The sequence below is a fragment of the Pundamilia nyererei genome, unplaced genomic scaffold (assembly GCF_000239375.1).
Source record: "Pundamilia nyererei isolate P.nyererei 1_Seehausen unplaced genomic scaffold, PunNye1.0 scaffold00018, whole genome shotgun sequence".
Taxonomy (NCBI): Eukaryota; Metazoa; Chordata; class Actinopteri; order Cichliformes; family Cichlidae; genus Pundamilia; species Pundamilia nyererei.
This window is the reverse complement of record NW_005187419.1, coordinates 3,087,858-3,102,210: the sequence shown is the minus strand read 5'-3', so window position 1 is coordinate 3,102,210 and position 14,353 is coordinate 3,087,858. Positions and strand designations below refer to the sequence as shown.

The window sequence follows — 14,353 nt, the reverse complement described above, 5'->3', positions numbered from 1 at the left end:
CCCCCCCCCCCCCCCCCAACAAAGCATGCATTTCAAGCGGGAGTACTGTTCAGGAAATGATAGGGTTACATTTGAGCAAGACAAAAAAGTGGAACTCAAAAGCATCACAATCGCAATCAAGAGCAGCAGGAACTGAAAGTGAAGCTCACTTTCTCATATCTTTGCTTATCTGATGAAAAAACTGCAAAGTTTATGTATGTCAGCTTGGTGGCATGCATTTTACAGTGTAATGCAGTGGAGGGACTATGAAAACCTTGCATTTCTAAATAATGTTCAACAACAGCACCATCCCTTTAAGGTATGTTTTTAAAAAAGACTTTTAATCCTTTATTTGGAACTCAATTTCCAATGTAGTTATTTGCACAACATGCATGATCCATAATTCCCTTCACATGGATTTAACATGGCCCGGCTTCAACAATGCTGTCTTTTTCATGACCGCCTCCTTCCACTTCCGTGTAACCAGACTCTTGCTTTTGAAACTTCAAGGAGGGCCAGTAGCTCTTGCGTCGCTGAAATGCATCAAGTAATAATAATACTCATATTATTATCATTGTTTAGAATATGAACATCAGCTTGACTCAGACTGAACATGTATAGGATATGTTTTGAACTCACCTGAATGAGGTAAAGTGGTGATACAGCAGAAGGATGGTAGCTGATGTAAAGAGATACCAGTATCAGGGCCAAGAGCAGCACCAGGGCAGATGCTAAGCCAGCGATCAAGCCAGTGTTAGCAAACCCAACGCTCTTGGTTGAAGAATCAGTTTTTACATCTGGAACTAAGACAAATTCTTAAGAATCCATTCCCAAACCTAATCTTACCAGTTTCTACAAGTGGTACTCACCACTACCAGTCTTGAAAACTTGATGTTTAGATTCATCTGAAAGTAAAAGTTTAAATACTTATTCCATTGTAGATTCTGTTTGTTGTTTTTACTGAGCAAACACACAGAGTTTAGTTCCATATTCTCACCGTCACTGTCACAGCCCTTTTGTCGTGGAGTCAGAAAGGTAATGTCCTCGATCTCTGGCGTGATGGAGGCCCCAGTGGAGTTGTCATTCCTGGAGTAATCCTCACATGTTGCGCCTTGGCTCTGCCAATACAGTTGACAGTGCAATTAATGATAAACACATGTTGAAACGTGGACAATACAATACAATAAACTGATATTTAGTCCAACTATACCTCTTCTGCACAAGCATAATCCAGCCATTCTTGTCTGTGTCTGTCCATGCCGTCTGAGCATCTAAAACAGGAGACATTAAAATGATTATTTTTCTAACACTGTCGGTTTGCAGAATTCCCCACTCACCTCTGCAGTACGTGACACCAACTACAACCAGAGGTTTGGCTGGCTGAGAGGCAGAGCTCACAGCTGTCATGCAGAAGGCAGGCTGCACAGGGAAAGAAAAGGAAAACACTGCTGATTTTTAAATCTTTGACTGTGGAAAGAAATCTCTGGAGATTTAGATATTCACTTACTAGGCAAAGGAGTGAACTCAACAGCAGAGTAGTTGGTAATCTTTGTAACGTCTATCTCAACTCGATGGTACTCATAGATCATTTGCCGTGGGAGATCTGAAATGGAAATATTATGATTTATATGTGTTTTTTTTATGGTAGCACTTTATTGTAGTGCACAATTATTGCTGACCTGCTGACTGAGAAGACGGCGACATGACCATGAAGGCATCAGATAACCCAGCTTTCACTGGGTGCTCAGCTGAACTGATCACGTCTACCGACAGAGGTATCTGGTAAACACAAAGAAGTTTCACTTAATGCTTGCAAAAATAAGATCAAGTGACCTGATCTGAGAATGCCAGTAAGAGCACAGAGCAGAAATGTTCCTCACGTCTCTGTAGCTGAAAGTGATGGTTCCTGTTTTGTGAAGAGCAACTTGAAAGGTAAAACCTCCTACTGACTCTTTGCCGGGGATTCTGACATGCTCCCACTGGACCACAAAGACCTCACCTGAAGATAATGAAAGCCAAATAGAAATCAAACAGAAAGATCAGACAATCTCATACTCAAGGACATGTTCAAATGTCAGATGGTATTATACCATTATCAAGATATTGCACAGTGGATTCTTTGGAGTAGCTGGGGTCGAAATTAGCCATTAAAGGGGCGATGTACTGTGTTGCAGTCAGCATACGGTGAGTAATGTCCCCTGTGAAGATAAACCCTGGAAAAAGGCCAGAAGGAAAAATATGTAAGACTTGTGTACAACTTACTGCACTGCAGAAGGTCACTTGAACATCTGTTAGAAAATCAAAACGTACCTCCGGTTGCTATGGTAATCTGCCTCAGGTAATGTCCATAAAAAGGAAAGTCAAAGGACAGGGCAACTCGCTGCAAAAAGAGAAGATTCAAACAGACACAGACAAAAGAAGAGATTAAAAAAAATGATTTATCTGTCATCAAAAAAAAAACAGATTGAAGAAATTTCTTTGTTGTCATGTTTTGATTTGTTATTCTACAGTTAAAAGCACCCCAGCTGCTCCTTATATGGTACAAAGAAGCTTCAAAATCTCTGGGAAAACCTTTGTTTTGGACAAATCTCTCAGTAAAAAGATTTGTTCTACTTTGTTTTTTAAAAAGACTTTCAGACTGCTCTGTTTCACACAGTCTTTTCTACTTTTCTTCCTCTGAATGAGAAAGAACAAAGGAATATATTTAATATGGTCATCTCAGGCACACAGCTCTAGCTATGAGCACAGAAGCAACACCCACTTGCTGTACGTGAGGGGCCGCTAATCAGAAGAAATGATGGCCTAAAAGGAGAGTGGCTTTATGGGAAAGGAGCTGCACGGCTACATGAAAGATCATATAAGATAAATATGCAGCATTCTGAACTGGGCAACATGCTGAGCTTCTCTGATAGAGTACAATAATAAAAACATGTAACTGTAAATGAGCACAATACTCAATTTTACAACCAGCTGTATTTCTAATGTGACGAAAATCCTGTATGTTATCTTACAAGAACTACATCAGTTTGTCATAACCAAAATCTAAATAAGGGGGCACCCGGATTTGAACCGGGGACCTCTTGATCTGCAGTCAAATGCTCTACCACTGAGCTATACCCCCTACATGTGAGTTTAGCAACTGGTCTTATCACAACACATTGGGTGTACAGGATCTGGACATGTGACTGGAAGCAGCCTGTCTGTGATTAACATTTTCCCAGCATGCTGTCTGATGTAATTGTTTTTCAGTGTACTAACTGAATTATAGCAACAACTTGGCTTTGTAAGTACAGACAGTTGAACTGGCTGGGTGTTAACTTTCCAAAGCAGATATTCTTCTAAATAACTAACATCCAAAACACTATAATTCATGCCTAAAACTCACATTATTATTATTATTATTAGGATCAAGAGCGGGAACATGATCCTGCTGTAACCAAGTATAAAAATTATCATGTTCAATTTTAGTTGCAGCAACATCAAAACACGCTTAAGCTGTTTTGGGACTTTCCAAATGGCTGTCAACTCTGTCTTAACAGAGGTATACATTTTCAATGTGATCTGAGAAGTGAAACAAGTGCTGTTTCACCATATATAACCTGGACATCTGCAGTGGCAAAGTGCTGCAGTTCTGTTTTTTCCATCAGTCCACCAGTGTGCGAATGTGTGCGTGAATGGGTGGATGACTGAATGTGTAAAGCGCTTTGGGGTCCTTAGGGACTAGTAAAGCGCTATACAAATACAGACCATTTACCATTTACTATCAGTCTTCACTCTTTGTAGTTTTCACCTTTCTATATTTAAAGTGTATTAATATATCTCAGTTTTGCAGCTCCTCACATTTACCAATATGTTAATGTGCCTCAGCTTCCATGCAACCACATATTTACAAGGGAACTTCATCTTGGCTTGGTCTCATATCAAATGTTAAAGGAAATTTTCAGGTATTTCTAATTAATGTAGAATTATTAAGTATTTGCCAGGTTGCAGGAACATATTCTTTTTATACTTCAGCTGGATGATGAACCAAAACTGTCAGTTTTAAAAGAAATATGGTGAAAAAATACAGTAAAAATGTGGAGCAAGCGACACTTGCTGGCCAATTTGTTAGGTACAGCTTGCTAGTGCTGTGATGAATGCTTTGCCTGGATTCAGCACTTTGCCTGCTTTAATTCTTTGTGGCACAATTTCAACAACATGCTGGAAACATTCCTCATAGATTAAGGACCATATTGTCATTAAAGCACACAGTTGCTGCAAATTTATTGGATCTCAAAGGTATTCTATTGGATTTAAATCTGTTGATTGCAGAGGTACTCGCTGTTGTGTTCAAGAAACAGGGTTGAGGTGATCTGAGCTATGTTGTGGCATGTTATCCTGCTGGAAGCAGCCATTTGAAAAGGGTGCACTGCGATCAAAAAGAGATAGACATGGTCAGCAACAATATGCAAGGTGACTCATGTAAATAATGCTCAGTTGGGGTTGGTAGTAAGGGGCCCAAGGTGTGCCAAGAAAATTTCGCCCACACCATTACACCACCACGAATATTGGCAGTGGTGAGGCAGAAAGGATTCATGCCTTGATGTTGTTAATGCCAAATCCTGATCATACCATTCAAATGTTGGAGTAAAAAAAGGCAATTTTTTTCAAATGTTCTATTGCCCAATTTTGGAGAGCTCCCATGAATTGTATTGTTTCTTTCACCCATTTGCTTCCAGCAGGTTTTCTTGAACATGGAAGTAAAGAAGCAGTTCAGCTTAACAAAGTAAGCAGTGCATATATATGTAGGGGGCACCCAGATTTGAACTGGGGACCTCTTGATCTGCAGTCAAATGCTCTACCACTGAGCTACACCCCCATGCACAAACACCAACTTTGTAGACCAGGTGTAAAGAAATGTTGTAGTGAGCCACAGTCTACAAACCAGGAGAAATTCTATTCAAGGGTTCAAATCATTTTAATTTTTAATTCTGTAAAATTTTACGTCATTAATATGCTTTTTATGGGTTAAGAAAGAAACAGAAAGTAAGACGGTTCACTTATGTCTGTGTGTGAGACTCACCACAGCCTGTTTGTATGAATTTGACAGAATGCCATGGACTCTGACTTGACCATGCCGGACATCATTCATGTCTATCCACAGGTTCTCAGTACGTTGGTCCTCTGGACCAAAGATGCGCCATGTGTAATATTTGCCAGAATCCTCCTTCCATGCAGAAAACAGAAGAGATTAGAGCTTTAAAAGCATGATGTGTGTTGACAGAGTATGTCGCAAAAGGATTAAAAGTTCCCAGAGAACACGGTTAAATAATAAATTTCAGGTGTTGGGCACAGCTTCTCCGTGTAAGCAGAGAAGAGTAAATGTTTCTTTCCAAAAGAGGGCAGTGTTTAACTCCAAGTAAAACAAATACAACCAGGTAAGAGCCAAGAGCATATTAAACGCCACAAACCATTATAGTAATAAGGAACACTGTGGTGTATAACTTACCACTACACGTGTCATATTGTCTGGGAGGGTAGTGATGCTTAGTCCTCCACCCAGAACTGCCCTGCTTACTCTAGTGTGGCCCGAAGATGACCTCAGTGTTCTATAAGCATTGCTGTCACCTCCATTAGACTCTTCGTGGTGCTGTGGGACCACACTGTACCAATCATCTGTCCAAAATAATGCATATGATTTTACAGTGCTGCCCTAGTCAGGATGCATTTCAGATTATAAACCTGCTGGTTTCATTTCACTGCCTTCAAAAATAAAATGCACATGAAACACTTCATTTTTATTCAGACTGAAGGTGTTATGGTCATGCTTAGTGCTCAGTCAGTCAGCCAAGCCGGTATCAGCTGTAGCCTTGTCAGTTAAATGCCCTTGTTGAATGAAAATAAATAGGATACAAATAATATTTACTGACGCTCGGAAAGAACTGTCAGACCCTATAAACAAAGAAAACCATACTGTAGTAAGCAAACTGGGGTAGGTAGGACTTGTTTTAAAATTCTGGGTGTTTTAATTGACAACTTGTCTTTCTTTCAAGCCACAAATTCCTGGTTAATTTTAGGTGTTTATTTTAACACCATCCTGTAATTTCTTATGGAGTGTGGAAAATGCATGTCTGCTGGTATGTTTATACTGAGAGTTGGATGTAAACCTGTGGACATCTTTGTCCTTGCACAACGTCTGGAACCAGTGCAGGTCTACACATGAAGCAACACAATGAACAATGTCTCCTCTCAGCTCTAAAGAGTCGGTTCAAAGATAATGGCAAAAATAAATAAATACAATTACATTTAAAAATGTCTCTAAATAGTCCTTGCATAGTTTGCAGCTGCCATTGACCTGTTGTAGGAGGAAACTGGCTTCATTATGCAGTTCAGATAGTTCACTTTGCTACCAAAGGACCCCCAATCAATCATGTGTTTCTATCATGCTTAACAGATGTTACTAATTTCTCAAAATTATTTCTAGGCCTATATTTAAGTTCCTCTGTCTTAATCTTTTCCTTTTATGGCCTAGTCAAAATACACTGCTACGTTTTCAGCATCCTAGAGTGGACTAGCAAGTTTCTCAAAATAAAGTGATTTAAATGGTTTCCTGCTGGCATTTGTCAATCAATTCTGGTTTGAATCAGCTTGCATTGTTTAGTTAGGGGATAACATCAAGGGCAAACCCTTTCGTGCAATATGGTTTTTTTGTTTTTTTTTTGCCAGTTTTCCTGCCTTGAAAAATTAAACCTGGTAAGATACATTCATCTGTCTACAGTCATTGCGCTATTTACGACAGTTGATTGCGGGATTTTTACCTAGATTACGGGACACGACGATGACGTCACGCAGCAGCCTATATAAACCCCCGGCAGTGCCACTTCTTTACGGGGTGTCTCATCTAACCCTAAATGAGGGTCGTCGCCTGTACGTAACGTTTGCTGTTTTGGGCTTTCAGCAAACTACAGGGGATTTTTTTCAAGTAGCGTTGGAATGGTCGCGGGTTATATAAAAAAAGCCAACTTAATCACCCCGTCAAGCTCAGTTTCCTTTCAGAATCACCGTTAATGTATTGCCGTGGTCAGCCCGGCTGCCGCGAAGAGTTCGTCTCTGTTGCTCCGGTGACTTCTTGCAGGGAGTCTTCGCAATTGAGCAGATTAAAAATGAGCAAGGTAACTTGCCGGACCTGCAGTGGTCCGGCTGGGAAACCTACGCTCAAACACTCCGTAAACTAACATTCAAACGCCATAATTTAGGTTGTTACTTAGGTAATATGGACCTGCTTGCTCTCCAGGTCACGCTAATCCTAGCAAGTACTGCTAACTCATCCATGAGCTAACGCGACAGAGAAGATCTTAAACGTTAACACGGCTGAACTGCTGAAATGTTGCAGCTTCATCGTTAATTGAATTGAAGCTGGGACAATACTATGCATTTATTTCTTTGCAGCAGTAGAAACTAGTTTCAGCTTAAGTCAGGCTAGCCACCTGCAGCCTACACTATCTTTTGTATTAGTTATCAAAATAGAAACTGCTAGTGCGTTGGTATGGAAAAGAATGATAGTCATGTTTTAAAAGCAACCTAAAGCCACCTGTTGCAGTGACTCAGTCTTGCACACCTGAGTTGAATATAGCGTAATGCAGCCTAACATCACAGCTGTGTATTGTAATTTACCTGGAAATTTTAGTACCGATTTTACTGTTTTCAAAAGCTCAGAAAGGGTGTATGTAGCTGAAGAGTGAACTCAATCTGTTCAGTGTAAAACACCGTGTGTGTTGTTTAACTCTTGTTGTGCTCATGTTGTCAAGTCTAATTGAGGACAATGGGAGGGCTCCTTTGCATGCAGACACCTCCCACCCCAGCTTGTGTTAATGAGAAAATTAACAGAGTAGATCTGAATCCTTTCTTGCTGCAGTTTTCCATAAAGAAGCCTCAGCAAAGAAAAGTCAGACAATAATCAGGAAAGCAACATTTATATATTGACTCAGACATTTTCAATTTGGCCATAATTCCGTAACCGAGTTTCAATGGGTGCCAGTACCCAGTGGAGCTCCTCTCTTGCCAGCGAAATGTCAGTTGATGTTGGTTTGATGCCTGCGTTTCTGTCTTGAGTGTGGGAGGAGAGCTCAGGCCTGCTGGTCCCTTAGCTTTGTCTTGTGCCAAACCCCCAGAGTTCAGACTGTGTGGGACACTGGCGAGGCCTGCTTTAAACATCGCTCTGCATTCACAGTTATAATGCTGATGTCTTCCACAGTCACCAAAGCTACACTGTGTCATTTAACAAGTTTCTAAAGTGGCAGCTCAAATGTTTTGACCTCATAGGGAACTCATTGTATTTATGCTACTCTCCACCCTTTCAATCAATTAAGTGCTGCGTCAATGTGTTCGTGGCAGCTTGTATATTACGCCTAGATGTGTGATCGCTGAGCACCAGATCCACCCTGTAGTGGCATCTATGAGGTAAGAGCACAAAGGATGTCTGCAGTGCAGCAGATGGACATATTCTAGTATAACAAAAGCTGGGAGGAGTGCATGTACTGAATATGAAGCTATGATATCTACTTGGGTCATCATGACCCCCACTAGGCATTTTATTGAATTTACTGGCAGACAAAGCAGTGAGATTTGAGTCAGACTCTGCAAGTGAGCTGAAACTGCATAATGCAGTCCAGTCTGCTTGGTGTCTAACAACATTTCTTGGAATAGAAGATTGTGCAGTGGAAGAAAATAGAAACCCCCCTTTTCAGTCATGCTTTGAGATTTAATTTCAAGATTCACTTGAACTAATTTGTAACACTGGAATTGTCTTTGGAATTGCAAGATATAGCTATAAAAACTGTTTAGACTAAGGTTAGGCTGATTCTAAAAATTTTGAGCCTTTCATTAAAATGTTTAAACATATGGCCAAACATTTTAGAAAATGAATGGAAACCTAGCATATAAATGTTATTACTTCACAAAAAGACCCACACAAGAAAGGAGGTGCAACAGAGAGAGGATTGAGTAGTGACTGTGCATCGAGATTTGTTTAGTGCGTCTTTCTGGCTTTGTGCAGTTTCGGGTGATTCCCTGGTTAGAAGGTAATACCTGAGAAAATTAACATTTGCACAGAGTTTGGATAAAGAGATAATAAAGAAGAAAGCCACAACGGGTCACGTATATAGATGGAGTTTGGTCTAACTTGATTATTTTAAAAAAGGTTTGTTTGCTGGGTTAAAGTTTAAAAGAATAAGATAAAGGATAACCAAATAAAAGCCTCATGAGGTAAAAGAGAAACCTTTCCCCCCCCTGCACTAAATAGGCAGATGTTTTGGAATGAAAACTGATCTCTGCCCACTCTTTTAGGAGCTACCAAACCACAACATTTAGCTGCCTTTTTCTGCAAGTGGTCAGCTCAGAGTGGTCTGAGAGGACACACCCTTCCTGTGCAGAGGCTGAAGGATTTGGCATGAAGCACCAAACGTCCCCTGGTTCATTTCAAAGAGCGTGTCTGAATTGTAGAAGTGCAGTTTCAATAGAAAGCACATATTAAACTTGAAGTCTCCCAGTTCTAATGAGATGGCTGATAAGTGGACTCGCTCTCATGTGCTGGCATGCTGTTGCAATAGTTTAATGATTTTAGTGGAACATCCTTTAAAAATAACACCCAGAATATAAAACATGTCAAACGATAACCCCAAGAGGGTGCAACAAATTTCATGTTGAGCCTTTAAAGACAAGAGACAAGTCTTTGTTAAGAAAACAAATGTACTGATTACCTCACTTTTCTTCTGCTATGGAGAAACAAAATCTCTGCGTTCAAGACACGAAAACATTTCTGCTTTTCATTTTCAGATAAGAGAAATGAATTAAGGAGACAAAGCTCAGACCGCAGCTATTTCATATACAAAGCCTTCTCCAAATAACTACATAATTCAAAGTTGCTCAGCTGTTGGCAGATGGCTGTTTTTGTTCCTGCCACTTTCCTAAAACACATCCGTGTTTTGCTATCGCCAGTGACATTACACATGACTTTTATAAAATAAGGGCCCGCAGACAATAACATCCTATCTGTGGCTCAGTCTTAGAAAACAATCTGTCACTTTGTTTCTCTTTCTTGTAATATTTTTTTTTTATACTTTGCTCCAAAATGCCTGGATTAACTTCAGGCTATTTGTTAAGCAAACTTCTCAGCAGGACAAATGATGAGAGGCCAAACACTGAGGTCATTTCTGGGTGCACGATTCATTGCACCTCAGGGCTCTGTGCTTTTACAGTCTGGTTCAGATGATGTTGATGGCTTTCGGGCCAGAGTGATTTTTTTTAAAAAGGTTGAACTGTATATAATGTTGAGTGGCAGTGCAGATAAGAACCATTAAGAAAAGGAAAGGAGGATTATGCTAGATCAACAGAGACAGTTGACCCCTAATGTTGCAAGAACATGGAGTCCCTCCTTCGCAACACTATGATGCAGAAGAACTCTCAAACTTTCCGCTGTTTTAATGAAATAAGCTTTCTGATGAGCTCTTTCCCGAGGAAGAAAAAGTATGACCAATTTTCAGTTTATATCATATCTCTTTCTCAGACAGCTGTTTTAGCTCAGGAATCGCTGAAAGGATGAGCTGGGATGCAAATAGGGAGTTTCCAGAGACTAACCATTCAGACTCCCAAATCAGCTAACATGTTTCCCAACCACTACTCGACATATTTGTATATCTCGCGATGGAAATGCAAACGATAGACTCACGTCGTCCATGCAGCAGGCTTGTAAAAAGTTGTGCCAAACTTGCAGGGATGCAAGAAGAAAAACAAGTCTAAATCTAATTTTAACCTGAGACGGGCTGTTTGTGGGTTGCTGTTTAGACTCTGTCGCATGCTTGTGGAAGAGGGTATTTTTATTGTGCCCTTTATTGTAAACTAGTTCATTCACTTGTTGTGTGTAAAATGAAAAGGGCATGGTATACCCATTTGCTGCTCCATAAAGATTCCTACTGAAGTTCTGTGGCTTAGAGCAAATTAAATTAACACGCAGAGTCGCATGTGCAACATCAGGATGAAAATGTTAAAAACACACATTCTGTAAATAAAAATTGCAAATGTTTGCTTAGCTTTTGAGTAAATGAGAAAACAACTGTTATTGCTAATCATAAATACCAGTGCACTGGCTTCAAAGCATACTTCAAATGATTAAAAACATATATTTGGAGAAGCTGCCAGAGAAAAATCACCTGCAGGCTTAAGCATCTTTGCGACAAAATCAGGCAAAATAAACAAAAGCATTAATGATGATGCATGAAAAAGACACCGAGCTCACCTGTCTGCTGCTGAACCCAAACTTCAGCAAGCTGTGTTTGGGAGAGACAGAGAAATAGCATCACCAACCTCAGACACATGTTTGACCTCAAAAAGACAAAAGCAAAAATGACAGCCTCGTCTCTGCTCCTCTTTTCTCCTCTTTCTCCACTCTCGATCTCACTGCCGGCACACACCACCCTGTTTGTAACTACACCCCTTCTCTCCTCCTCAACGTTGTTCCCCTGCTGCCATGGTGATTGCAAAGACACAGAGATCAGCTCGCTGGGGTCCACAAAAGGTCTGGACCTTGAGTTTGCCTCCTTTCTGTTTATATTAACCACACAGCAACTCTGCTCATTCCTCAGTGAAGTTCTCTGGAATCACAGCATCATTCAGAGAAATAATAAAAGTAAGACCAACAATGGCAGCAGCAGAATGGCGCCTCCCTCTGTCCAAACGGGCTGTGAGGACGGTCAGAAATCTGACATCTTAGATTAGACGTGGCGATCATGATGCTAACAAGGCCAGACCTAAAACCTAAACATTGTCATTAACCTTTCGTAGCCCACATGGCACACAAAACTTTCTTTGTAGGAATTTAATTTCCAGCGGTTTTGTAAAAGGCCTGCTTTAGATGACATGCAAACTGGCAAAAAGCAAAGTTTGCAAGTAATGCGGTTCACTCCACCACCTCTCTATTTAATTATCTCTATCTGCTATGCGAGCAAACATGGAATCTTTGGCATTTTAAAAATATTGCTATTGTTTTTATTTTCTGACTTTTAGTTAAAGCTAAAGTGAAGCCTCAGACAGGAACCTTCCAAGCTCAATGGGTATGTTTCATAAAAGACATTTTGACATATCACCTTGGAAAAAAGAAAATAAGTGTGCAAGATTCAATTCAATTTCATTTGTGTAGTGCCAAATCACAGCAACGGTTTCATTAATAATAATACTAAAAATAGCATTATTATTAATAATAATAGAGGGAAAATCTTAACAATTACAGAATTTCCTATGAGCAAGCACTTGGCAACAATGAGAAGGAAGAACTCCCTTTTAACAGGAAGAAATCTCTGGCAGAACCAGGCACGGGTTAGGGGTGAATTGACAGAGACGAGAGAAACGAAGAGCAGAGAGAAACCAGGAATAACAAACAGGACAACTACAAAAGTTGATGACTGCAGCAGTGCAAAATAAAAGTATTGGGAGTGAAAAGGTATGTGCATCATGGAGAGTCTCACAGCAGCCTGAGGTTAAAGATGCATGACTGGATAGCTCAGGGTCACCTGATCCAGCCTAGGCTATAACGTTCATCAAAGGGTTTCTTCATGTGCTGTAATTCAAGTAGCTGTAGCAAAATGCTTCAGTTAAATTTGCTTGTGTCACTTGCGTGTGGATTTTTGTTCTGGTCACTTACAGCTTTCTTTGTCAGTTCTCCTTGCTTTGCATTTGCTTTCATTAGTATCACCTGTGTTGAATTATTAGTATAGTTTTTGGTATATATACTGTATGCACTGTTCCAAAACATAAAAGAACATTTAAATCACACATTGTTTCTTGATAAATAAAATATTCTACTTTTATTAACATGGACTGGGAAAGTTCACGAAGGCATAATGGTATTTTGCTGTCGTCAGTTATTGGAAACCCTCTGATTGCTGCCTTTGTCTGCGCTCCCATTTCCTCTTTTCAGTTGCCTATCTATTTCAGTTCCTGTTCTCGAGTCCTTGTTTTCTGTCCTGATGGTACTTTTCATGTTTCTAGGTATTTCCTGTGACCTTTTGGAATTTTTAGTTTGGCCTGATATGTTTTTAGTAGTATATCTGTGTTTATTTTAGCCTATTGATTTAAGTTTAAAAGTAACATTTATTTATATAATGCTTTTCAAGATAAGAAATCTCAAAGTTCTTGACAGCAGCATCAATAAAACTAGCTTGTGGAAAGTCAAAATTAGGACACAACCACAAAAAACAGGACATCACAACATTCCAAGCAAGAGATGAACAGTCGAGTCCATTTTTTGAGAACAACTTTTTAGGAGTTTAGCCATGTTTCTTAAATGGGAAAATTAAAAAAGAGCAGGTCAGAGACTTGATGTGAACTTCAAAAATCAAAGATTGATCAAAAATTTACTCAGCTACTTGTGATAGTATGACACTATCACAGTGAACCAGTTTAGTATATGTTAAATACCAGCTACCACAACACAAGATCCCATGATACATCAGCTGTATCGAGGGCTTCGCTGAGGTCCAACAAATCAAAGAGTAAGGGGACAAAAAGTCAACCTTATCCTATATATTTGTCCTGCACATGTGTGTATTTCAGTAACTTGAAGGTGGTATATCAGAATAAAAGTCTAAGAAAAATGTTATTTGGCAATCGAATGTAGACTTGAAAAACATTCCTTACTTGATTGCTCCTGTCAGCATGACTGTTTACAGTTGAAATTTTTAAAAAGGACAGAAAAATTGTGGCTTCATGTCTAAAGAAAAAAATCCCAAACTCTGTGGTAGGTAAACATGTGTGACTTAAGACTTACACTGGTTGTTCCTCAGCCACAACGGGTACTTCAAAAATCACAAAGTCTTCAGCTGTGGTGATAGTCACACAGTGCTGAGGTGACCACAGTTTTCACTTCACAAAAAAGTCACTTCTGCACATCAATTTTTTCTTCATTTATGCTGAGTCATTGTTAAAACAGCTGATGATGTTTGCATCTAGAAGGATTGTTGTTGTATGTTTAATAACTTTCCGTGTGATGTTAAACCACGTGATGATGAAAGTGTGTAAGTTTCGTTGGTTTTTTTTTCATTTTCTTTTTCTTTTTGCCTAAATAAATATGCAAACTTACCCCCTTTGTGCTTATTGTCACGAATGTGACGCGTGTTCTTATTCTCGCCGTCCAGTTACAGTGACAGCCATAAATGTAAACTCATTTCTCCCTCTAGCGGTCAGAAAACCGTCTATTATTTAGCGATTAAATACCACGGCTGTCGTCAAAATCAACTCGAATTTAGATTTTCGAGTGATTATGAAAGACAGAATGTCCAAAACAAGAACATAGAATTATTATTATTGTATCTAAAGCAGGAGCGGGCCGCTCGTTGTAGCGTGC

The 14,353-nt window shown here is 39.7% G+C and overlaps 1 protein-coding gene and 2 non-coding genes across 4 annotated transcripts; all 3 read right to left on the bottom strand.

The window, feature by feature from the left end:
- Nucleotides 1–301: 301 nt before the first annotated feature.
- On the bottom strand, nucleotides 302–11,579 carry LOC102202934 (plexin domain-containing protein 1-like). Of its 2 annotated transcripts, none has more exons than XM_005726154.1 (14): nucleotides 11,252–11,579; nucleotides 5,468–5,634; nucleotides 5,042–5,185; nucleotides 2,290–2,359; nucleotides 2,070–2,192; nucleotides 1,860–1,978; nucleotides 1,659–1,758; nucleotides 1,487–1,582; nucleotides 1,317–1,398; nucleotides 1,190–1,250; nucleotides 977–1,097; nucleotides 849–884; nucleotides 619–782; nucleotides 302–512 (listed from the first exon to the last, which is right to left on the bottom strand). In XM_005726154.1, the coding sequence occupies exons 1-14, from the start codon at nucleotides 11,328–11,330 to the stop codon at nucleotides 399–401; spliced, it is 1,476 nt and encodes a 491-aa protein (XP_005726211.1). In that variant the 5' UTR covers nucleotides 11,331–11,579; the 3' UTR covers nucleotides 302–398. The 2 variants fall into 2 exon arrangements, with proteins under 2 accessions (XP_005726211.1, XP_005726212.1); XM_005726155.1 differs by having other exon boundaries at nucleotides 619–776.
- Nucleotides 3,029–3,100, bottom strand: trnac-gca (transfer RNA cysteine (anticodon GCA)). The gene has a single exon. It is a non-coding gene; the product is annotated as a tRNA-Cys (tRNA).
- On the bottom strand, nucleotides 4,766–4,837 carry trnac-gca (transfer RNA cysteine (anticodon GCA)). Its single transcript has one exon. It is a non-coding gene; the product is annotated as a tRNA-Cys (tRNA).
- Nucleotides 11,580–14,353: the final 2,774 nt, after the last annotated feature.